Genomic DNA, 25,692 nt, shown 5'->3' on the forward strand with positions numbered 1-25,692 from the left:
GGCTAACCTCTCTAAATCTTCTTTCTACCCTCCAAAGCATCTCCTGTCAACAGTATTGTGTTCAGTTGTGGCTAAGTACAAAGTGGGCTTAATAATCAGGCTCTCTCTCTGTCTGTTTGTCTGTCTCAGAGGCACAGAGAGCGAAGAGAAAGAAGAGCCTCTGGCACACTTTATCAAAGTTTGGATACACAAGACCAGGGTGGGGCTTAAGAACGCCTTAGCGCTTCGCTTTTCGAGATCGTCATCAGGCACCGCCGAAGGGGCGGGGCCTACGGTAGCCACGCCCCAGAGCACTCCACCACCGCTCTGTGACGCCATCAGGGGGCGACGCGCGCGGGCGGGGCGCCGCGCCGGGATGCTTCGGCCCTGGCTGAACCCGGTTGGACTCAGCTGGGAGGATTCGCGGAGTTGAGGTGTAGCGGGGAGGGCTGGCCGAAGCATGGCGGACCAGATCCCTCTGTACCCGGTGCGCAGCGCGGCGGCTGCCGCGGCCAGCCACAGACGCGCGGCCTACTACAACGCCGCTGGGCCCGGGCCGGGTGCCGACAGGCGCGGCAGGTAACGGCGGGCCCGATCCTTCCCCGCACCGTGGGTCGTCCCTGCCGCCCGTAGTCCGCGCGGCGCCGTAAACCCGGGCGCCCCCGCGCCGCGGACTCCAGATCCGGGGGCCACGGGCTGAGCCGCGCCCAGGGATTCGGGGACGCCGCCCCGCCTCCAGCGTCGCTTCGGGAGCCCCAAAACTTACTGTGTAGGCGCGCGGGCCGAGGTGACAGGTGTAACTCATCATGAGTGTGAAAAGCACGCCTTGCCGAGGGTCACTGATTTCTTTCCAGACGTGAAGCGCTGGAAAGAAATAGGCCCACTCTATACTCAAGACTGAACACAATACTTCCTGTTGACAGGAGATGTTTTGGAGGGTTGAATGAAGATTTAGACAGGTTAAACTGTTCAGTGGGGACATAGTTTAACAATGCAGTGCTGACCTTGCTTTAAGAGAAGTCCCGTTCTCTTATAATTTCTTACCCAAAGAAAATAATACTATGCTTTATAAAAGAAACTTTAAAATGAAGAGTTAATTACCTTGTAGTCACCAAATTTTATTTTTTTTATAGAGGTATTAGAGAAACAACCCTTTAACACATAGAAAAAAAATACAGATACCACTGAATATTTACTTTCTTCCAAATCAGAGCTTTTGAATACTTTTTTGGGTTGGGCATCGTTTATTTAGAGACAAGGTCTCACTGTATATTCTTGCTAGCCTGGAACTTGCTCTGCACACCAGACTGGCCTCCAAGTCCAGGAGACCCACTTGCCTTTGCCTCCCTCAGTGCTGGAATCAAAAGTGCGGGTTACCACATCCGGCCTTATTTTTTATGGAAACCAGTCAGCAGGTCTGGTAGTAAGAGGACTGTTGGAAGTCTGAGTTTGGACTGTTTTGAGAGACTAACAGGGCAAGTGTTTAAATGATATGTTAGGGAACTGAATTGGATCTTGGTCCTTATTCTTAGTACCAGTTTGACTTGAGATCGTTTCTTTGTGCTCTCATTTCCTCATCTTTAAACTGGTGATTCATATTCTTTTTCTCACGGGAACATTGGTGGAGGATTTTAGAACCTCTGTGCTTTTCCGAGTGGTTTTCTTAGGTGGATACTTTAAGCTAATCTTCTACGCTTGATGGTACCCAAGAGAGAAATTGCATTAGTCATTTGATTTTAGGAGATTATTTGGAAATATACTGCCTTTTAAAAATTTCATTTTTTTTTCGTATTTTGAGTCTTTTTGCATTATATATTCTGAAGCTCTACTGTTTGATGGGTACATATTCAGGATCTGATGTTTAAATGTTGGATTTTTTTGCTTTTATTGTTATGTGGTATTCTTTGTTTCTGATTATTTGTTCAGAAATCTATATTAGATATAAAAATAGTTACTAATGTTTTTTGTTTTGTTTTAAGTTTACATAGCTTTACCTTTCAATTTACCTGGGTCATTTCCCCTCATTCTGCCAGCCCTCCTTTTCTCCTTATCCATCGTTCCTTCTTTTTTCTGTCTTTCTCTCTCTCTCCTCTGTCGTCAGAAACCATACATGCCTGGCTCAGGTTTTTTTGTTTGTTTTTTTAATTGCTATATTAAGACCATTTATATTCAAGCTGATTTTCCATACATCAGAACCTAAATGTGGCATTTTATTTTGTTTCTTCTGATTTTCATCCTTAAAACTCTTTTCTTCCTTTCATTTCTTTCTCTCTTTCTGTTTTTTGGATATAGTTTCACATTGTAGAGCAAGCTGGGAACTCAGTACATTGCCCAGACTAGCCTTGAGCACTCATTTGGGTCTTCATGTTTGCTCTCTTCATGATTCTTATTTTTCTATTCATGCTCATGTGTGGATGATTGCCCACTGAAACTTGTATGTGTATGTAATGTCTTTGTCAGTCCTCTTCCTCCACCCTTTTTCTTTTTATCTTCTTTTGAGAAAGGCTCTCTCATGTAGCTTTGGTTGTTCTGGACGTCTCTGTAGATATAGTCGGCCTGGACCTCAGAGAGATCCACCTGGCTCTGTTTCTGCTTTCCTAGTGCTGAGATTAAAGTCTCTACCTTATTTTTTGAGGCAGGGTCTCTCACGGAATCTGGACTCACCAGTTGGCGAGGTTGGCTGGACAATGAGCTCAAATGTTCTGCCTGTCTTCATGTCCTCATCCCTGGGGTTATAGACAAGGTGCTCCTGGCTTTTATGTGGATCCTGGGGATCCAAAGTCAAGCCTTCATGTTTGTATGGGAGGCAGTTTACCAACGGAGGCATGTGCATAGCTTCCCACTTAAGCAGTTTTTTAATGATAGCTTTTTAAAATTCATTGCAAGATAGTTTGTTATCTATAATTTTGATGTTAACATCTTTTGATTCTCTTTTTCTCATTCAAGCTTAGATTTCCCTTTTTTCTGTTTTCACTGCATCCTAACATTTTGGGCATTATGTGATAAGACTCTTATTTATTTAATTCTTCAGTTTCACCAGACTTCCTGTGCTACCATTTTAGTAATAGGTAGGGAATATGGAAGACACTGCCTTTAAGGTTCAGATTCCCTGCATAGCTTTGCCATCTGAGAGGGGAAGGGCATCCTCTTTGTACCCATTTGAGATGCCCACTAATCTTTGTTTGGGCAAGGAGTGTTTGGTTACTGAAACCTGAAGGCCTCTTGAACCTGACCTTAAAGGTAAGGTCTTTACATCTAGAAAGTGGCTGGGGATTCTTCCCATACCCAGTCCTTTGTGTATGTGTGCGTGTGTGTGCGTGTGTGTGTGTGTGTGTGTGTGTGTGAGAGAGAGAGAGAGAGAGAGACAGACAGACAGACAGACAGACCCAGAGAGAGTGAGACACAGAGATGTTCTTAATACATTTGTCATCCTTTATAATCACTAATTTAAGTGTGTAATTCTTGTTTTTTAGCACATGACAGACATATGCAGCCATTAGTCAGTGCAGGAGCATTTTTCACACCCCCAACAAATAAACAAGTCTGTGCCGTGTGTGTTAATCATAAGCCTGCTTCCCCAGCCTCCATCTTCATACTTCTTCCTCCTGATCCATCAGAAGCTATAGGCTTTTGGTTTTATTTTTTTGTTCATGTGAGGTGTCGATTTTTCTTTTGAATAAAAGTAAGGCACCTGTTTTGTGGTTTTGTTTCTCTGTTTTAAGGGATAACTATCATTCAGATTAAGCTTTATAGTTGGATGATAAATAAATGACAGTGAACCTTAGGGTATTGTTTGTCTATGTTTGTTAGTACTTTTTCTTTGAGTTTTCCAAACTCAAAGTGGTGGAGTTATTGGCCTTGCAGAGAGGCCCTTGCCATATTTTAATAGCTAAACTTCATTGTTTAAAAGAGACTCAGATGGATATTGTTTGCTTTTTGCAAAATATTAGTGTTCTTGGTAGATGTAACACAGAATTTTATAGTTTTAGTTTTCTAATTTTGAAGATCTATACATTATTTTGAATACTGAAAGTTTTATAATCATGATGATCTAATATTTTAGTAATTATGAAGATGATCTTTTATTTTTATTTTTTATTTTTTGCTGTGATAATTCTAGCTAAAGGGATCTGGCCTGTTTGTGGTGTGGAGGTTGAGCCCACACTCTGTGTTACGAGCACTCAGCCTCACGATGAACCTTAAGATGGTTTTTCTACTTGCTCAGGCCTAGAATTTTCTTTGGGATTTCAGAAATTTTTGTAAAAGTTAAAGAATTTCACTGGAAAGGGATCCATAGTTCCCCTTGAAAATAAGAAATTTGACATGTTTCATTTAATTTTCACAATCTAAAAGTATTAGTATAAGGGTAGAATTGATAATAAGGTCCGTAAAGGTTATAGGGAACTAGAATTTATGTCCTTAGCTAATAGGCCATGGTACTTAAAGTTTTTGTACTTGTGTTTATTTAATATTGGATAATATATTATTATTAATTCTAGTTCAAAAGTTTCTTTCCATGAATAGTATTGGTATAATTTCTTATTCCAACAATATTTTTAGGTTTCTTCTAGAACTTCTTAGAAATGAGTAATTGATTGGGAATGACTTAGTGATGACTAAGTTGTCTTGGAGAGATGACTCAGTGTTGAGGAACACTGGCTTCTCTTCCAGAGGATTTGGGTTTGATTCCTAGCATCCCATGGCAATTCACAGTTGTCTCTTACTACAGTCCCAGGGAATCCAATGCCCTCATCTGCCCTCCTTGAGCAACAAACATGCACGTGGTGCCGAGACATACATGGTAGACAAAACACCCATATGCATAAGAAATAAAATAATAAAAAATTAAAAGACAGAGGGGGTGGGGAGGAACTACTAGTTCAGGGTTATTGTGGTTACTTCTCAGCTCAGGGACTAGCTAGTCTTCCTCCTTGTTCTTTAATTTTTTCAACTAAGACCATGATATTTTTTCAACTAAGACCATTTCCTTAGTTACTGTGATGATGATGGTGCTGGTCATTGTTGTTTTACCATTAGTTTTCATTTTAGCCTATTTTGTGCTGGGAAAAAAAAACACAGTATTTGAGTGTAGGTAATTTATAAAAGGCAGAAATTGCTTTCTTACAGTTCTGAAGGCTATGTGGTTCAATGTCAAGGTAGTTTAATGCCAGCATGTCTTCTTGCTGTTTTTACTGTGTGGTAGAAGAGCATGAGAAAGCCAGCTCCCTTTACAGTAGCATTCACCCTTTTTGAGGGTGCCCTCATTACAGGAATACTACTGGTTAGGTTGCATCTCCTCACACTGAGACTTACACATTAAGCTGCTCTCACACATTTGGAGAGTATAGAGACAAAAGGCGCCAAACAAAAGCAGAATACCCACACTGTAATAATCACGCCTGATCTCTAGCATGGTATCTTACAAAAACCTGTGGAGCCCAGTCCTAATGACCACAGTACCCTACAGAAAAGACCAGACTCAAAAACAGCTTATTAATGAGATGCTTGCCGGCTCTCCCACATGTAGATCCCATGTCAGTGGCCCACGATTATGAGACCAAACAACTTCTCTTCAACAGCAAGAAAAGAACTTCAACTCCTCGGTGGCTTAATAACCTCTGGGAACTCTCCTGCCTTGCTCTCATAGTGCTTTTATAGATTCTTCCTGTCTTTTCATGCCTTTGGTGAGGTCTTTATACTGATTGTGCCACTACCTTCCATAAGCCATTTTTTCATGGCTCAGAAAACAGAGCATTCCACCCTGGCACACTTTTTACTTTCTGCTGTTAGAGGCAGGAGAGGCCCAGTTTCTCATCAGCTTCTTAGTAGTGACTCAGAAACGACACAGTTGAACTGCACAGCTCCATTTGATGGAGGATATATGCATGTTTCCTTACATAGTACTTACTTGTTGAGTTGTTTTTCTACTTTGTTAGCATGCAGGCAACTGAGGTTATTTATTTTAAAGCTTTGAGTATTAGGCGTATTTTAGATTAATTTCTTACTTTGATATAAATTTTCAATCAAATGGAAACAGTAGAGCTGTCGATACTTAAGGTACTGTGTAGGTGTCAGTTGGCCACTCGCTGACCTCTCACTTATATTCATGGAAATTATGTGCCCTCCAGAACTTGAGCACTCTATTGGAAGCCCGTGGCGGCGGCTGAGATGGCGTGTCCCCCTCCTTGAATGAGGCAGTACACTTGGGTCTGTGTCATCTGTTCTGTTTTCTTTGTTCACATTGTTTTACTCATCCAAAAATGTTTCCAGAATTATACTTAATAGCTGGAAACGTTGATTTCTCTTGAGTGACAAACCAATTAAGTGTGTATGACACCAGGCAACAAAGACGTTTAGGATTCTATGCTTATCCTGCCTCTGGGAAAAAAATCCATTATTCATCATCTTATTGTTTTTAAATACTGAAGTAAAATTTTCAATACAATAGGAAAATTGCTTTGGAGGGGGAATAAAGTGCTTGCCAGTTCAAAGGCTGCATTTTTGAAGTCTAGGTTACTAAACTTGGCATTGCTCAAGCTTCCAGAGCTCGTCATTTTGCTTTTCTAGCTTTAAAGTTGGTAAGACTGTGACTTTTGCAACATGATCACTGACAGAACCCTAATGAAAAAAAGGAAAAAAACCTAAAAATCTTATCTTATGTATATTAACTGATACTCTGAATTTTGATTGCATTTTGGGTACTCATTTTTCTAGTTTATTTAGAAAGTTTGTTGAAAGACATAGTCTTTTGCAGAAAAGAAAAGGACTTTTTTAGGGAGAATACTTTCTTCAGACTCCTTCATGGATTTTTCCCTCTAAATCACCTACAATGTAATTGGTACACGATTATATGGAGCCACTAAAATGGGCTGTCAGTTTGTTTGTGTGAGGGCGTGCTTAAAGAGGGCGAAACTGAGTGCCATTTCTCCCAGCGTGTTCATGCTGGAGGTCTTGCACATCATTATTCCCCGTTCTCCGTGGCGATGAGAGCTGGGGAGATGTAGCCCTACCTTGTTGCCTGTGGCCCCAGGAGTCCCTTGCATAGGCCTCTCCATAGAGGTGAGGATGCGTGGCTTATGTTGCAGTAAAGACTTTCAGGCCAAGTCAGTATGGAGTAGAAAGACAGATTTAAGCTAAGTATTTGGAATGAAAGACAAGCCTAAGAAGAGCTTTCCTCAGCTCAAGGCGCTTGCTATGCAAGCCTGAGGAGATGGAAGGAGAGAACCAGTTCTGAAAGTTGCCCTCTGACCTCCACATCTATACAGATGTGCATATACATGTGTAATAAGAGGGAACTGTTACATGCCCTGAAATGGGCATGGGCTTCTCAAAACAGTCTCATTTAAGTTTCTCAATAAAAGCTAGCCACATGATTTCTGTGGCTGTTGAAATCACATTATTATGAGGCATTAAAATATTTAGTAAAAAACAAGTTTTGGTAAACCTATCTAATGAATCTTTCTTTAGGAAACAAGGTCATGGGTTGGGGATGTGGCTCAGTTGCTGGAGTGCTTGCCTAGCTCTGTCAAACTGCAGCCAGGGTTTTCTATCCCCAGCACAGCTAAGACCATGGTGTACACTGGGAACTCTAGTCCTAGAGATGTGGAGACAAAGTCAGGAGTTCAGGATCATGCTTATCTACATACTGAGTTAGAGGCCAGTTTGGACTACATGAGACCCTGTTTTAAAACCACCCTCCCCATCCAAAACCCCAACAAATAAAAGAATGAGATGATAAGGTTTCTGAGTGTACTGATAGTTTATAGGCTCATAAGATAAATATATGGGTCACAAAGTTTATAATAAGGACTATCCTTATTTTAAACAGGTCACAAGGAAACCAAGACACGTTTTTACTGAAAACAAGCATCATACTTTTGAGAGACCTTTTTTTGATTTCCATCAGCAGGGTTTAGGAGCCCCTTTCTTCTCCCATGATTCTTTAGTTTCTCCCGTTTTTCTCTCCTGTACCAGCAATATGATAGTCCATCCATTATATGTGTGTGTTATATGTATGGATGGTTTGCTTGAATATCTGTGTGTGTGTACCCATGTGTGTCCTGAGATCTATTGAATTAAGAAAAGGGTATCAGATTCCCTGGAACTATCGTTAGGGACAGTTGTGAGCCACTTTGTGAGTGTTAGAAATTGAACCTGGGTCCTCTGCAAGAGCAGTAAGTGCTATTAAACACTGAGCCGTCACTTCAGCCCTCCTTTATATAGTTAACCAGTTCTTTGGTCATGGGTATTAAAACCTTTTCCATTTTCTTGGTTCCTCTTTCAAACAGTGTAGTATGTTTGTCTTTGTAGGTAAAATTTTGTACATGTTTAATTCCATGGATAACTTGAACCTGCAGTTTAGTAGCTGTGTATTGCTGTATAGTAACATAAAGGCTTGTAATATATCTTCACAAATTGTTCATTACTCCTGCCAGCAGTGAAGAATTTTTGTCCAAGACTGTTGGCTATGCTAAACACTAAACGTCACTTTTCTAAGTGGCATATAGTGGCGAATGTCTGTAATCCCTCCACTCAGGAGGCTGAGGCAATAAGGTCTCAAGTTTTATATGTAGTGAGCCCTATCTCAGACAACAACAGAAGAATTACTTTGTCCACTTGACAAACAAGGCAAAGCACGTTTTTAACCTTTTTAGAAACAGATTATTCTCAAGCTTAGAGCTTCTAATGAATAATAATTTGAAATGAGATAAGCATTCTGGTGCTTCCCTGGCACCATGTGTCTTGTCCATGCTAACCTCGCCATTACCATCACTTGCGCATTGCTGTTCCATTGCCCTCTCCCTCATCTTGAAGGCCTTTGCTCTCTGCTCCTTCTAGAACCTTCATTGGTTGACTGCTTTCTAGTATAGAGGGAAGGACATCATTACTTTTCTTACTTACTGCTGTGATGATGCCTGATAAAAATGAAGGAAGGAAGGGTTTATTTTGGTCCTGACAGTATGGTCTGATCTCATTGGGAGAGAGAGGAATGTGAGGCTCCTGGCCACATTTTATCCACAGTCAGGAAGCAGAGACACATTGTACCCTGCTTACTCATTCTCGGACCTTAGTCTCTGGGATGGATCCACACTGAGAATTGATTTTCCTTCCAGCCAAATCTCCCTTGAAACATTCTCCTGGATTACCATGACAGGAAGGATTCCTTGTTTGTTTTCTTTCTAGATCTCTCTCTTTGTAAGTAATCTGTTAGTTTACTTGTTTCTGTCCTGTGTGTTGCAATTTTAATATGAGCAGGACATGTATGCTGGTTCAGTGCTTTGCTCTCACTGCCTAGGGCAAGTGTAGCACATGCAGACACTCATGTGTCTAGTGCTGAAGTTCTGTGTGGCTAAACATAGTTTTGTGAGTTTACCTGTATTTCTTTGTGAATTTCATTTGCTCATTTGTCATCCAGTGCGTTTGCTTTTATAAATATTTTTTTAAGACTATTCATCAAAATGCCCCCCCCTCCTTCTTTAGTGCTGCAGAATGTAGACATCTGCAGTGCCTGGCCTGGTGCCTGGTAGAAGTCAGTACTTAGTGTAGCCATTGTCATTTAGGCCCGCGTAGTCTCTATCTTAATCGAAGATGCCCCCAAGGTCTTTTGCATTCTGCTTTTTAATATGTGACATATTCTCTATGTTGGTGGGTTTTGACCTTCCTAATGCTGTGGCCCTTTAATACAGTTCTTTGTGTTATGGTAATCCCAACCATAAAATTATTTTTGTCGCTATTTCACAACAGCAATTTTGCTACTGTTATGAACTGTAATGTAAAGATCTGTGTTTTCCAGTGGTTTTAAGTGACTCTTGAGAAAAGGGTCATTGGACACCCAAGGGGTCACGACCCACATGTTGAGAACCACCCCACTATAGGTTAGTTTAATTAAGTTGCTCTTTTTTTTTTTTTTTTTTTTTGTGTAAGGAGTTAAAGTTTCCTCTTTGTCTGGTTTGTGACTGCTTTGTGTCTCTCCAAAGTATTTGTAGATTTAAAGGTTTCTATTACCATTAAAAAAAAATTGCCTTCTGACAAGAGAATATAGTTGGTATGATTTTTAGTTATTTTAGTTGATAGGTTGGTGCTATGGCCCAGGATGTGGTCTGTGAGTGACCTGAGAATGTTCTATTGTTGCAAAGTACTTTTCTTTTTTTTTTTTTCTTGGTGTTGTGTAAATAGTGTTTAGGTCAGATTTGTTGATAGTATTGTGTCTTTATCTCTTCTCTGATTCTCCTTTTTTATAAACAGGAGAATTTTGGAGTAGTGTGGTCTTGTCAGTTTTACATCTGTTTTGTATCAGTTTTGCTGCATGCGCTTTGAAGATCTGGTGCTAGGTGCATGCTTGTTTTATTAGACTTTATTGATGATTTAAGCCTTACATATTACAATGTCATTTTTAGTCCTGGCTCATAAAAAAAATATTTTTTTGGGGGGAGGGGCTGGAGAGAGATGCCTCATCTGAATTCAGTTCTCAGCACATATGTTAGGTAGCTAACAACCTTGTGTAACTCCAACTCCCAGGGATCTGATGCCCTCTTAATACTCACACACATATACACATAAATAAAAGTAAATCTTTAAAGACTGTTTTAGTTTTCTTAGTTAATACAGCTTTGTAGCTCTCTTTTGAGTAGTCTTCACATTATTTCATTTTCCATTCTTTTATTTTTAATTTTTTAACCCCACATATCCTTTTATTTAAGGTAGTTATTGAGGTAGTTATTTTTGTACTCCAGAGGCTGTTTGACACCGTATACTGACATTGTTGGAACACTAGGGGTGCTTTTGAGCCTTTTGTATGCACAGGACAACACTCGACAATAACGAATACTCAGTCAAGATGTAAACTGTGCCCACCCGAGAAGGTCCGCTTTGCAGGTCACAATTGCCAAAGCTAACTTAGCAATATTCCTTGAGCATTATCATCTTCCCAGTTATGTAAAGCCAGAAGACCCTTAGACCATTTTCTACTGTTGTCACCTCACACTTAACAACAGTGAAGACTTAACTCCACAGTGCTGTCATTTTTACTTCGCATAGTCCTGCATATTTGTGAAGAACATTTTTTTTATTGTTGTTGTTGGCTCTTAAATTCTGAATCCTTCTGTATACTGTTTTTATCTTGAAACTTTGCTTAGCATTCTTTAGGGCAGAGCTGCCTACAAAATGCTCTCTTGGTTTTTCCTCATCTGAGAATATTTAAGGTTGTTGGATGAAGCATTTTGTCTGGTAGAAACTTACGTTTTCAGAAAAAAAAGAAAGCTCTATCTGTGCTAAAAACACTACAGAACTGACAAGAATTTAATGATTATGGAGTATTAAATTACTGCAAACACAGAGGTACATTATTTTGCACCAGTTTCAGTTCCTTACTGTATCCATTTATTTTTCATTGTGTGTCTGACCTAACAGCCTTTAACCTTTAAGAAAAATTAAAATTAGCATTTTGAATTAGCATTTTCAAATAATATGGAAGATTTTTCTTATTCCCCTGTCCTCCCTTTGTACCCTTCTATATAGCACCCTCCTCTTCCCACTCTCATGACTCCTGTTGGCTTCTCTCCTTTCCACAACATCCTTTTTCCCACTCTTGTCTGCTTTCTAGTATTGTAGCTTTTATACCTGCTCCCACTTAATTTTACATGTGTGCCGGGTGCAGTGGTGCACATTTGTAATCCCAGCACTCAGGGTGGGGTGGGGAGACAGAGGCAGTCAGATCTCTGTAAGGTTGAGGCCAGCCTGGTCTACAAAAGTGAGTCCAGGACAGCCAGGGCTACATAGAGAAACAAAACCAAAAACCCAACCAACCAAACAAAAACAACAAAAAAGATTTTATATGTGAGAGAGAACATGTGATTTTTTTATGACTTACTTCATGTGATACAATAATTTCAGGCATTTCCTGCAATTTTCATTTTTCTTTTATGGCTGTAATAAATTCCATTGTGGTATTTGTCTATCGTGGTTCCTGTAATGGCTGAACTAGTTTCCACTCCTCCCAGCAATAAATACAACTTCCTCTTCACAGCATTTGTTGTATCTTTTTTGATGCCGTTCTGACTGGGGTAAGATGGAATCTTGAACTTATTTTGAATGGCTAACAATATTGAACACTCTTAAAATTACTTTTAAGCCATTGTGTTTCTTTTTTTTTTTTTTTTTGAGGACTATCTCATTTAGCTCATTTGTTGATTGACGGATCTCCCTCTGTCTCTGTCTCTCTGTCTCTGTCTGTGTGTGTGTAGTTGTGCAGTTCTTTTATATGTTTTGCATAATCCTGTCTGTAGTATAGCTGGCAAAAGTTAACTCTCATACCGTAGGCTATCTGTTAACTGTGTTGATAGTTTTCCCTTTGCTGAGCAGAAATCTTTAAAATTTCATGTTGTCTCATTTGTAGTTCTTGGGGGTATTTTCTGTGTTATTTGAGTCCTGTTCAGAGTGTAGTTGCCTATATCTATGTATTGAATTGTGTTTACTATTACCTAACCTGCTTTGCATCTGGTAAAACCTTTAAAATGTGTACTCATCAGACCACTAGTTTCTACCAGTCTAAAAGCTAAGCATCAGATAGCATCTAATCCGACAGCAGATGTTTTCTGCTTTACTGTAGCCTGCCTACCTGTGGTCTTCAGCAGTGTTTGGAAAATGACTTAGATATGTTTTATAAGAATAAAATCTTAATATATTTGCCTCTGTGGTGGAACATATCTTTATGGGCATCCAAAGTGCATGTTCTGGACTGTGGTCATCCATTTTACTAAGAACAAACTATCTTATTCCATTTGAAGTGAGAGCTGTGTTTTGGGTCAATACACAGTTCTTTTCCTTTGGCTTTTTAAAAATATAATTGCTCTGTCCCGGGGCTTTTATTTTCTTCTGGAGAAACTTGTAGATGTTTGAATGCATGTTTGCTACACCCCAATAGCCGTGTTAGTCTGGAATACTTCTTTATGTGAAGAGTAAAATTAAGGGCTCTGTCTCTTGTACTTGTGGGTTTTACTGGTTCAGTTTGCCTTCTGTATGGATCTGGGACGAAGGGGTGGGGGTTCAGCTTGAATGACTTCCATTTGGCCACAGCAACTCAGAGGTCTGCTTTGTGATTTTTCAAAATGAGGTGATGCTTTCCATAGAAGCCCATTGTAAAATTAAATAAAATAGTACTTCATGAACCATCATTATAGCTTCTGAAAAATTGATTGTTATCAAAAAGGTAAGCATTTTTAAGTTTTAGATTGTGTTTCTGATTGAATGGTGATTGAAAACAGTGTTGATGGCAGACTGCTGTTTGTTTAAAGCAAGGTGATAACACCCCTGCACACATACATGTACATGCAGGTACACATGCATATACTCACACATTCACACATGCACTGACACACATATGCACTCGCACACGTGTACACACACACACACATAGACACACACAGACAAAGAGAGACTGTTGAACTTAGAAAGTTATGCCAGTTGAGTTTTTTTTTTTCATTGAATGTAAATTTTGTGTAGGTATGGCAGAGATGCTGAATAAATGGTTCATTGAATGATTGTTAGCTCTGACCACAAACTTAGGATAGGGTTCAGATCATCATACAGACAACTATGTTTTGCCAACAGTCACCTTCTAGAACTTTGGTGACTATGCAGTTATGTAATATAACTTAGATATGTAGATTTTTGGCAAATAGTAACATTGGAGGTTATTTTCTTACCGAGCTGAATGCAGTGAGTGGGTTTTAGACAGCCCTGGTCATTTAGTCACTGAGATTTATAGCATGAGGATTATCAGCTGCTTCGCTAATACAGGTTTCTGCGCACAACCTTTTCTCTACCTGTTTACCTGTCAATTTCCCTACCCCAAAGGGAAGTAATCTCATTATGAAGCAGTTTTGTTTTGTTTTTCAAGACAGTCCTGGAACTCTGTATACCAGGCTAGCCTTGAACTTAGAGACCTGTCTGCCTCGGCCTTCCAGTTGCTGGGATCAAAGGTGTGCACCACTACTGCCCCACAGTAGTTTTTGTTTTTGTTTTTTTTTTTAAACAGTGGTTTGCCTTGGAGGAAGGTACCTTAGTGATAAAAACTAAAAGTGGTATTTTAGTTACATTTCTATAGCTGTGAAAAGACATCAGACCAAGACAACTTATAAAAAAGAGCATTTAATTGGGGGATTTACTACAGATTCAGAGGGTCAGTCCATGACCCTGTGGCCAGGGCCATGCTAACAGGCAGGCATGGGACTGGAGCAGTAGCCTTAGCTGGGGGATGTTATCTGATCTGCTGGTTGGGCCTGGTATGGGCTTCTGAAACCTCAAAGCTCACTCTCAATGACACACTTCCTCCAACCCACACCTCCTAGTCCTTCCCAAAAGGGTTTAACTAACAAGGTACCAAGCATTCAAATATGAGCCTTTGGAGGCCATAATCCTTCAAATCACTCTGGTGATTAGTGAACTTTGTCCTGATAGTACCCTGGTTGAGATACACTATAACAGCAGTCTGCTTATCTCTCTGTTCTTACCTTTACCTAGGTACCAGCTGGAGGATGAATCTGCCCATTTGGATGAAATGCCACTGATGATGTCTGAAGAAGGCTTTGAGAATGACGAAAGTGATTACCACACGTTACCTCGAGCTAGGATAACACGGAGGAAGAGAGGACTAGAGTGGTTTGTCTGTGGTGGATGGAAGTTCCTCTGTACCAGGTTTGTCCTCTGTTGCTACCTGATTATCATGTGTACAGAGATTACACATGTGAGTTTAGCTGTGAGTGTGTTTGTTAGGTCTGTCAATATTATGTTGATATGAAAATGGAGGATACTAATAACGTTAATGCACACCAGAGGATGCTGATTTCAAAGGGAAAATACAATTTATTATTTTATGAAAAATTTTAATGATTAAAACCAGGGAAACAGTAATTTTGTTGCTGATGCATAGTAGAATTAATTCTATTTGCTGTATCCATGTAAGTGGCATTTCCTTCTTTATCAAAGGAGTGGATATGAACTTTAAAAATGTGATTTAATAACAGTTTAGTTATGTGCATCATTCAGCTTTAATGTTTTGATTTGGAATAAGATTCTTCTGTTTAATCAGCAAGTTACAAGTTAAAAAATTCTTCAGATTTCAAAGTATTTTCTTGCTCCTAAGTAAATGGGTCTGAGTAGACCCTGGCAGGTGAAAGTGCAGCTGTGCCTCTCAGATGCCGTGCCACAGCCACCTGTCCATAGACTGTCTTCTGAGTGATGACTTGAGGCCATTTGCATGCAAGGTTGTCATAGAAAGGCAGTTTGCTGTTTCCTGTAAGATTTTTAGCTGAAGTTCTGTTTTTGGTTTCAGAGCTTACTACTGAGTTGGTTTTTTTTTTTTTTTTTTTTGGATATAGTTTATTTCCTAGGTCTAGTTTATTTAGGATCCTTCCTTTCCTTACTTCAGACTTTTCTACTAAGGACTGCCTGTAGTGCTGGCTAAAAGGGTATCATGGTTATTATTGTTATTATTACCTGTGATTCTCTTCAAACCCTTTATGTCTCCATCAGTGCTGAAGGCATATTTTCAGGATGTCAGTGTTTGTTTGTAGTAGTTTACTTTTAGAGCATGAAATATTTCATCCTAAACTCTTCTGGATTTTCTGGTTGCTCTAAACAGTCTGGTAATTCTGATATTTCTGCCTTTGTAAATTGTCTTTCTCATGCTGTTTTTAGGATTTTTCTTTACTTTGTATTTCTTTTTTTTTTCTTTTTTTAATTTTTATTTTTTTCTTCACAGTTTATTCATTATATATCCCAATTGAAGATCCCTTCCACAACTCCCCCAAGTCCCACCCTCCTTCCTTCATCCCCCCCATCCCCTTCCCCTACTCCACTGAAAGGGGGAGTTCTCCACTATTGCCATTTGCCCATAGCTTGTTAAGTCTCATCAGAACTGCCTGGATACTCTTCCTCCATGGGCTGGCAAGGTTGCATCATCAGGACCAGTGATAGAGGCAGCCCCTGCTCCCCTCACTCAGCTACCCACATGGAGACTGAGCTACCAATCGGCCACATCTGAGCAGGGGGTCTAGGTCCTATCCATGCATGGTCCTCTGTTGGTGCATCAGTCCATGCAGGATTCCCTGGGTTCAGATTTTTAGTTTTGTTTGTCTCCTTGTGGGTCTCCTGTCTCCTCCATCTCCCTCTATTCCCACCCTTTTCCTTCTGCAATTTAAGACTTCCTTCACTCTGCCCAAAGTTAGGCCCTGAGAGTCAGCATCTGCTTTGATCCTCTATTGGGTGAATCATTTCAGAAGACCCTCCAAAGTAGGCTCCCATCTGGTTTTCCCTCTTCTACCACTTCTGGTTTCTATCCTGTTTGCCATTTTGAATGAGATTTAAGCATCCTCCCTAAGGTGCTCCTTGTTGTTTAGCTCTTTTAGATCTGTAGATGGCTATTCTATATTATACAGCTAATATCCTTTTATAAATGAGTGTATACCATGCCTGAAAAGTGCAGTCCCCATCCTGAAAGGCAGAGGATGGACACCAGAAGAAGAAGAAAACAGGAATCAAGTTAGGAACCTGCCACAGAGGGCCTCTGAAAGGCTCTGCCCTGCAGACTATCAAAGCGGATGCTGAGACTTATGGCCAACTGTTGGGCAGAGTGCATGGAATCTTACGTAAGGAGTGGGAAATAGTAAGATCTGGAGAGGACAGGAACTCCACAAGGAGAGCAACAGAACCAGAAAATTTGAACACAGGGGTCTTCCCAGAGACTCATACTCCAACCAAGTATCATACATGGAGATAACCCAGAAGGGAGAGGGAAGGTGGGATTGGGAGGGGAGGAGGGAGGGGCTTATGGGGGGGATACAAAGTGAATAAAGTGTAATTAATAAAAGTAAAAAAAAGAAAAAAGAAAAAAAAACAAGGAAATCATGAAATTTGCAGGCAAATGGATGGAACTAGGAGAGATCATCCTGAGTGAAATAACTGAGAAACAGAAATACTTTGTATTTCTGACTTCCTGACTCTAACATGTCATGGAGAGTTTCTTCTCTGGGAATGTCTGTTTGGTGTTCTATTACCTCCTTTTTTTTGGAAGCCGACTTTCTGCTATACTTTATTAAATATGCTGTCTATTCCATTTGATTTTGCTTCAGCTCCTTCAGCTCCACGAGTTCTCAGGTTTGGCCTCTCTGTTGCATTACATGCATCACAGACTCTTGGAAATGGTGTTCCTGGTCCTTATTTTTTTTCTCACCTGTATCTCTGGATTACTTCCTTGACTTTTTCCTACCTTTCTGAAATCTGTGCTCACAGTCTTGTCTGCTGTGGTTTTCATTTGGTTGACCATCTCCTTTATTTCAGTTATTTCTGTTTGTTTTTCAATGCTTCAATCTCCTTGCTAATTTTTTCCTTTATATTTTGAACTTCAGTTTTAATTTATTGTTATGTTTACTTTGGAGATTGTCTTGTCAAGGTCTTGGTTGGAGCTCATAATACCGGCATGATTGTTTGATTTGATCACTAATTTGTTTGAACACTAAGACTGGATTCTTTCTCAGATGATTCAGCTGTCCAATTTTGGACTCCCTTTTGATCAGTTGGTGATGGGTCCAGGTGGTGGTTGTGCCATAGTTTTTGTGTTGACTTTGTATTCTTATGACACTCTGTCAGAGTGGATTTATTTGTACTTCTTCCAAGTCTTTTGGGATACTCTCCTTTTCCTGAGGCTTCCTAGAGGAATATATATGTGAAGTTCATCCAGGGGGACTGATGGAACTGTTGGTTAGCAGATGGATTGCTGAAGTGATCCTCTCTCGGCTGAGTGCCAGCAGGAACAAGGATGGGACTGGAAACCCAACACCAACGTGATTGGGTGGAATGAAAACCTATGTCACCCTTTGGATTCTGTGCATTTACTAGAGACAGAATACAAAACTTCAGGCCCACTGAAGTCGTCTGCTGTTTGGGCATGGGTAGAGCCAAAGGCTCAGAGTGACCTCTGGGACCACAGTAATGGCCATTTGAACCTCAGCCATGAAAACCTCATACCCATAGTGACCTCAGAATCCCTCTGGAACCAATGTTCCAGACTCCCATGGGACCCTGGGCACACTGGAGCTGAAGCCTAGGCTCTACACTGACCTCTGAGACCACTGTAATGGAGTCCTAGCTGCAGGTTACTCTTTGGTCCCATAGAAGCCTGAGGCCTGAACACTCAACTCTTATCAGAGTACTGAATAGATTAGTAAACACATTTTCTGATTTTTTTCCCTTTTACAATTTTTGTTTTTAAATGAAATATATAGCTGTGTTTTATATTTTTTGTAATAATGGTACTTTCTTCATGGAAAATATTAATTTATTTGAAAATGTGTATGTCAGCAGCAAAAGGACCCAGGTTTAAGGGTATTGAAGCAGCTCAGTAAAATCTGTAGCTGTGCTTGTGAAGTGCTTTATATGAATAGATTGTGACCCCGTGGAGAAAGCTAGTAGAGCGACCCGGGCTAGGTTGATTCGGTGGACACGGCATTAACGCATGTTCCATTGCCTTGTAGGATGGGTCTCCTTACATTCTGGTTGTTCGGGGGGGCTTTGCTCCAGAAAGAAATGGCTGTAGGAATTAAAACCGTACCTTAGAGAGTCAAATCATGTATTTAGCAATCAGCTTGGACCTAATTCTTTATTGCTAATACATTTTCAGTTTTGAATGTTTGCTACTTTGTTTTCTAAATACCAAACGTTCTTACATTTGGAATTGTTGGAGCTACTTACGGTGGTTCTTATAGCAGATGTATAAATTTAGTTAATTGCAGCAAGAAAATTTTAGTGACTTTCTTTTTTTTTAATTTTATTTCTAGTTTTTTTTTTTCTTCACAATTTAGTCATTATATATTTGGATTGGAGCCCTTTCCTTCAACTCCCTCCTGCCCCACACTCTCTCCCTTTTCTACTCATCCCCTTCCCCTAGTCCACTGAAAGGGGGAGTTCTCCACTATTGCCATCTGCCCATAGCTCTTTAAGTCTCATCAGGACTGCCTGGATCCTCTTCCTCTGTGGCCTGGTAAAGCCAAATCACCAGGGGCAAGTGAGCAAAGAGCAGTCAACTGAGTTCATGATAGAGGCAGCAGCTGCTCCCCTCCCTCAGAGATCCACATGAAGATGGAGCTGCCAATCAGCCACATCTGAGCAGGGGGTCTATGTTCTCTCCATGCATGGTCCTCCATTGGTGCAGGACCCACTGGGCTCACATCTTTTAGATTTGTTGGTCTCCTTGTGGGGCTCCTGTCCCCTCCGTGTCCCACTGTTCCTACCCCTCTTTTCTTCCATAAGACTTTCTGTGCTCTACCCAAAGTTTGGCCGAGTCTCAGCATCTGCTTCGGATCCCTGTAGGGTGAATACTTTCAGAGGACCCTCTATAGTAGATTCCCATCCTGTTTCCTCTCCTCCACTGCTTCTGGTGTCTATCCTGTCTACGATTCTGAATGAGATTTAAGCATCCTCCCTAGGGTCCTCCTTAGTGTTTAGCATCTTTAGGTCTGTAAATGGCTATCCTATATTATATGTCTAATATATGCTTATAAGTGAGTTTATACCATGTGTGTCTTTCTGTTTCTGGGTTACCTCATGTATGATGATCTCTTCTAGTTCCATCCTTTTGCCTGAAAATTTCATGATTTCCTTGTTTTTAATAGCTGAGTAGTATTCCATTGTGTAGATGTACCACAATTTCTATATCCATTCCTCCGTTGAGGTACATCTAGGTTGTTTCTAGATTCTGGCTATTACAAATAAAGATGTTACGAACATAGTTGAACAAATGTCCTTATTGAATGGTGGGGCATCTGTTGAGTATATGCCCAGGAGTGTGTATAGCTGGATCTTGAGGTAGTGCTATTCCCAATTTTCTGAGAAATCACCAAAGTGATTTCCAAAGTGGTTGTACAAGTTTGTACTCCCACCAGCAATGGAGGAGGGTTCCCCTTTCTCCACATCCACTCTAGCATGTGTTGTCACTTGATTTGTTCTTAGCACCATTATACCATTCTGATCAGTGTAAGATGGAATCTGAGTTGTTTTGATTTGAATTTTCCTGATGACTAAGGTTGTTGAGCATTTCTTCAAGTGTTTCTCTGCATTCCCTGTTCCTCTATTGAGAATTCCCTGCTTAGCTCTGTACCCCAATTTTTAACTGGATTATTTGATTTGTTGATGTCTAATTTCTTGAGTTCTTTATATTTTCTTGATATTAGCCTTGTATCAGATGTAGGGTTGGTGAAGATCTTTTCCCAGCCTGTAGGCTGTGGTACACACCTATGGACACCTGATTTTTGACAAAGAAGCCAAAAATAGCATCTTCAACAATCGGTGCTGGTCTGACTGGAAGTCCACATGTAGAAAAATGCAAATAGACCTATATCTATCACCCTGCATGAAATTAAAGTTCAAGTGGATCAAAGATCTCAACATAAAAACAGACACACTAAATTTTTGGAAGAAAAAGTGGGGAAGAACCTCAAACTCATTGGCATAGGAGACAATTTCCTGAACAGAACACCAACCACTCAGGCTCTAAGATCTACAGTTAATAAATGGGACCTTGTAAAACTGAAAAGCTTTTAGTGACTATTTCAATACATTTAGATAGGAAGTAAGATTATTGAGTTATAAGTGTTTTAATAATTTCTGCTTGTTCAGCCTGTGGGTAATTAGGGACCATTCTTTATTTGGCAAAATTTTCAATCTGGAGGCTTAGAAATGTCTTGCTAAGTTTTTTTTTTTTTTTTCAATTTTGAATTTCTTTGCAGCTTCCTGTAAATTGCTATGAGAGCATTGATATGCATAGTTCTCTGATCTGGTGTGATCTTTCTCATAAGAGTTACATTTTACTTGTTATTAAAAATCAGTTGTCCTAGAAAAGTAAAGTCAGAAATGTCATTTCTTATATGAAGGCAGGAGAAGAGGAGATCAGATGCTAGGATTATTCCTAGTTTTTAATGGCCCCTGCACTTTGACTTAATCTGTAAAACATTTGGGGTACAGAAGCATGGGGAAATGCCCATTTGTAAGATGACATGAATATCTTAGTCAGGGTAACCAAAGATACTTGCAATTAGATATAATACTTTAACTTGTGGGAGATAATGAGAAAGGTGGTCTATATTTTGGCAGTTATTTAATTATAAATAAAATGGTAGAAGTTATATTCTTGATATGTAAATATATTTTATTTAATGCTAGAACACTGCTCCAATTGGAGAGTCATTTATGAAAAACTGGTCCTAAATATTTTAAAGAAATACATAATTTTTGTGTTATTCGGCTTACTTACTAGACTTGATAGCATAAGACACTCTATAAGTCTGAAAGTGTTTTCTGTATAGTTATTAATAATTTAGGGTACATAGAAATGTTATTAAGGAAATACCAGCCACTTCTTCTAGAGATGTTTCTTTTGTTGTTCCTCTTATTTTTCAGTGTTTTCTGATGTTTTGCTTACATAAATTATCCCTTAAAAATCCTCATAATTTAACTTTTTCCTTTGCTCTACAAGTCAGTAATGTTCACACACATATTTTTTGGTGAGAGTCGGGGCTACACACTATAGCACATGCTGGCCTGGAATTCACTGTATTGTACAGTCTGGGCTCTGCTTTGGTGTCACTCTTCCTGTCTCATCCTCTAAAGCACTATGGGGACTTTCCACACCCAGCTATTAGAGTATCTTTTAGAAATATTTTTGAGGTTTATGCCCTTTCCCCTGGGCATTGAAATCACCTACATTCTCCTTTTGATGGCGTTTTGGTCTGTATGATTGAGTGGGATTTGAGGAGGCTTCAGTCTTTGCATGCCTCCTGCCCATCTTGAGTACATTTGTTCTGTTTTATGCAGTAGTGTTGAACTTGATAGCTACTCTCTATTTTATTCTGTCTGTGTACAATGACATAATCATTAGCAATAATACATTTCCTAAATTTGTAATACAGTTTTTAAATGCATGGTTTTGTATATTTACTGTTTTAACATAGATCTGTCTTTATATATTTATATACCAGATTATTTGTTGCAGATCAAAATTTTGTAATGGAATGCATTACTGAGGAATTACTGTTGAATTTTGAATGCTGAAAAGAAGTGTTTTCATAAGCAGCTGTGTGCACTTGAGGTACCTGACCCATAGTTAGTTTGTTCGTAAAATGTGGTGTTCTATAGGACTCATTATTATAATGGGAACTTCAAAATCTCAGAAGTTTCATGGAAGCTACTAACCAAGCTGGCTGTTGAACTCTTGAAATATAGCTGAATACCTGAGTTTTTACTTTTAATTGATTGAAATTAAAATTTTTGTCTGTAGCTACTGGATTCTCTATTGGATAGTGTCAGTGTGAGGTCTTCTTGAACCAGAGTCCACATTCAAGAATGATGACTTTGTAATAGAATAAGGTAATGACAGATTAGCATTAGATAAAATAATAGTGACCATGGAATATAGATAATCAATATTGATTTCTAGATATACAGAATTTTGATCTTTAAAAAAGGCATTATTTATCTATCTATCTATATATATATCTATATATATCTTTCGTTTTATGCAGTTGCTGTGATTGGCTGATAAATGTTTGTCAAAGAAAGAAAGAACTAAAAGCTCGAACAGTGTGGCTTGGATGTCCAGAGAAGTGTGAAGAAAAACATCCCAAGAATTCTATAAAAAATCAGAAATACAATGTATTTACCTTTATACCTGGGGTAAGATGATTGCATCTTCAAAGTCAATTGCATGTCTGATCTTGTTGCCTTCCTTTGCTTTCTGAAGACTGTGTAGAAACTGTCTGTCCAAGCTGCTATCTTTCAGTTTCACACTTTCCCATTTCAAATTATTATTCAAGACTTCCTTTGTATTTTTGGCTCTGTCTAATTAATAAAATGTACAATTGATTATTGCTGTTAGTGCTTGATAAACATTTACTTATGAGAATTTAAAAATATATAAATTGTAAAGAACAGGTAAATGATCAGGAAACATGCTATAATTTAAGGGACACTTGAAATTTGTTTGGAAGGAAAAGTAGAATTAATGTTGCAGTCAGCCTTGGAATTTCAGAAAAGAAGTATACAATGTGTTCACAGTAACAAAATATTTCTCTGTGTTTATTTATAGATGCTTTTTCTTTATCAAGCTGTTAATTTCAGGCCTTGTTACAATAACTTATTAGTTGCCTGCAATTGAGTATATTGTTAAATTTAAATACTGAAGTTTAAATACCTTATTACTTCTTTGTTACTAATACTTTTGATTAATTTATAAAACTAGGTTTATCATGAATTTAGATTAATTTTTGCTTTCTATATATCATTTCCTATTTTAAAAGGTTTGTGTTTCTTTATGAGTGTAAAGGTAGCTGATATGAATTATATGTCTTTTTTATTTTACAGGAATTTTTTTTTCTAATAAATAATTCTTAGAATTTAAATTCATATAGTTTATCTGTAGAAAAATTCAATATGTATCTTACATTTCCGTAAGAAAAGTATTGGCAAAGTTTAGCTGTTGGTTCTTACTCTATTTTGTACAAAAAGCTCTTGACCATCTTGATTATAAGTTGCATTATTTTTTATGTTTAATAAAGTAGGTATGCTAAATTTCTTTTGATCCATAATGGTCCTCTCAACTCCTGTTCCCCAACCAATCACTAATAGGCTTGATGTCTAATGTGCCTCTTTATTAAAACACGGAATCCATGACTCTATAATTGAAAGACTGACCTTCCATTAGCACAATAAAATGTCAACTGCCTTTCAGTCAGATAAATATTACCTTGTTTTTTGAACAAAGCCATTTGTTTTTTCCGTAAGTGTAAATTATTAAATACAAAGTGTCCCAGGATATTGCCCTGTCCTAAAGGTCACCAAGGTGATTGAGTCTCTTGTAAAGTGTTAGTCATAGTTAAAGCCAGTAATGTAGCTCAGCTTTGAGTGTGAACGTCCACAGCCATTGGCTTCATTCTCAGAGTACCTGTTGATGGCTCTGCACAATGCTTGGTTACTGTGTGCATGATTTTCTTCCTTATCAAGTCTCTGAAATTAGTCTTTTCATCGAAAACGTAGTATTTCAGAAACATTTAGTAATTACACAGTAGGAATTCTATGCCATTTTTAGCACAAATGGCAATTTCTGAATTGCTAATAGATATAATTTGTGCTGAGATTTTATAGAAATTGCTGAAGAAAAAGAGCTTTCTTTCCTGCTGAGATTAATTTATGAAATAATTCAAAACATTTTTAGACAGCAATTGAGCAAGATTATGGATATAAACATATTGAGTGTAACTGTTGTTACACATAGAATTGTATGATGATGCAGGTACTTCAATATGTACAAACTGGCTCTAGCTCTTTAAGCCAACAGAAACCATTTAACCCATTGATCTCTTGTTGAAATTGCTGTGTCTTCTACCTAGCTAGCATAAGGAATGGCTTCCAAGGAGATTTTGATTTACAGTTTATAACTTTGAAAGCTTAACTGAAAATAGTCTTTTTTCTTTTTCCTTTTTAGCTTTTTGATACAGGGTCTCTTTATATAGCCCTGTTTGTCCTGGAACTCACTATGTAGACCAGGCTGTCCTTGATGTCTGCCTGCCTCTGCCTCTTGAGTGTTGGGATTAAAGGTGTACATGACTATTATTTATTACTAAGTATAAATTTTTTTTTTGCAATATTGTGATTAAATCTAGGGCCTCATTATGCTAGCCCAGTGTTCTACCACTAGCTGTCATCTTTAGCTCTAGAAGACTCTATTTGAGTAAACAAACAAGTTTTAGCAATCTTAAAATTATTACATGATGAAATTTATTTAATATTTGCAAATAATGTCAGAAATCAAATACTGAAAGACACTAAAGGTTATACGTAGAGTGCTGTCTTCCTGAAAACTGGTCTGTTGCTTACATATTTTTAGGTGAATGGTTTCTATTTTGAGAGTTAGCTAGGCTTCATATCATGTAATCATGCGTGGATTCACTGGTTTGTTCAGCACATATTTGTGAAGCTCAGTATCCATGCTAAAAGCACACTGTATTATATTTTACTTGTATATATCTTTGTTTTCCTCTGGTGAATCTCGGAAGTTTTTCCTTTGTAAGAGAAGCTTCATTGGTGGACATTACCTGTGAGCTCACCAGCTAGCATGGGGTAGAAGGGGGTTACTTTTTGTGAACATTTCAAATGAGCATAGAAAGCTACAAGTTTTATGTAAAGAGAAGCGAAACTCTTAGGGAAGTGTACAGTTGAAAGTCATAATTATATTTAAAATTATATCTTAAAATTGGGGTAATCTTAGCATGCCATTTGAAAGCCAATGTCAAAATTAATTTACTCTGAACCATCTTATTTTCATTGAGAGATATGTATTTGCATGTTAGGCTGAATTTAATTGATTGAAGTATTAATACATTTTTCTTGAAGGGACTGTACTAATTTTTTTAAATTCCTTTTTAGGTTTTGTATGAACAATTCAAGTTTTTCTTGAATCTCTATTTTCTGGTAGTGTCCTGCTCACAGTTTGTACCAGCATTGAAAATTGGCTACCTCTACACCTACTGGGCTCCTCTGGTAAAATGCCTTTATAGTTATGTTACATTGTTTAATACTTAGCATATAATTTTAGCAGTTGATGTGACTGGGATGAACTGGGTGTGTCTTTACATGGTATCGCTGTTCATCATTGAACTTTTGCTAAAA

General features: G+C 38.7%; 1 protein-coding gene across 2 annotated transcripts in view; it reads left to right on the forward strand.

Annotated features, from left to right (window-relative positions):
* Window positions 1-324: 324 nt before the first annotated feature.
* The window catches only part of Atp9b (ATPase phospholipid transporting 9B (putative)), a 220,528-nt gene continuing 195,160 nt past the window's right edge, over window positions 325-25,692 (forward strand). For both annotated transcript variants that reach the window (XM_060376990.1, XM_060376991.1), the window contains exons 1-4: window positions 325-558; window positions 14,500-14,673; window positions 22,551-22,701; window positions 25,450-25,563. In XM_060376990.1, coding sequence (XP_060232973.1) covers window positions 440-558; window positions 14,500-14,673; window positions 22,551-22,701; window positions 25,450-25,563 — 558 coding nt within the window. In that variant the 5' untranslated portion in view covers window positions 325-439. The remainder of the gene's footprint in view (window positions 559-14,499; window positions 14,674-22,550; window positions 22,702-25,449; window positions 25,564-25,692) is intronic.

Source organism: Meriones unguiculatus, chromosome 2, assembly GCF_030254825.1.
Source record: "Meriones unguiculatus strain TT.TT164.6M chromosome 2, Bangor_MerUng_6.1, whole genome shotgun sequence".
Lineage (NCBI taxonomy): Eukaryota > Metazoa > Chordata > Mammalia > Rodentia > Muridae > Meriones > Meriones unguiculatus.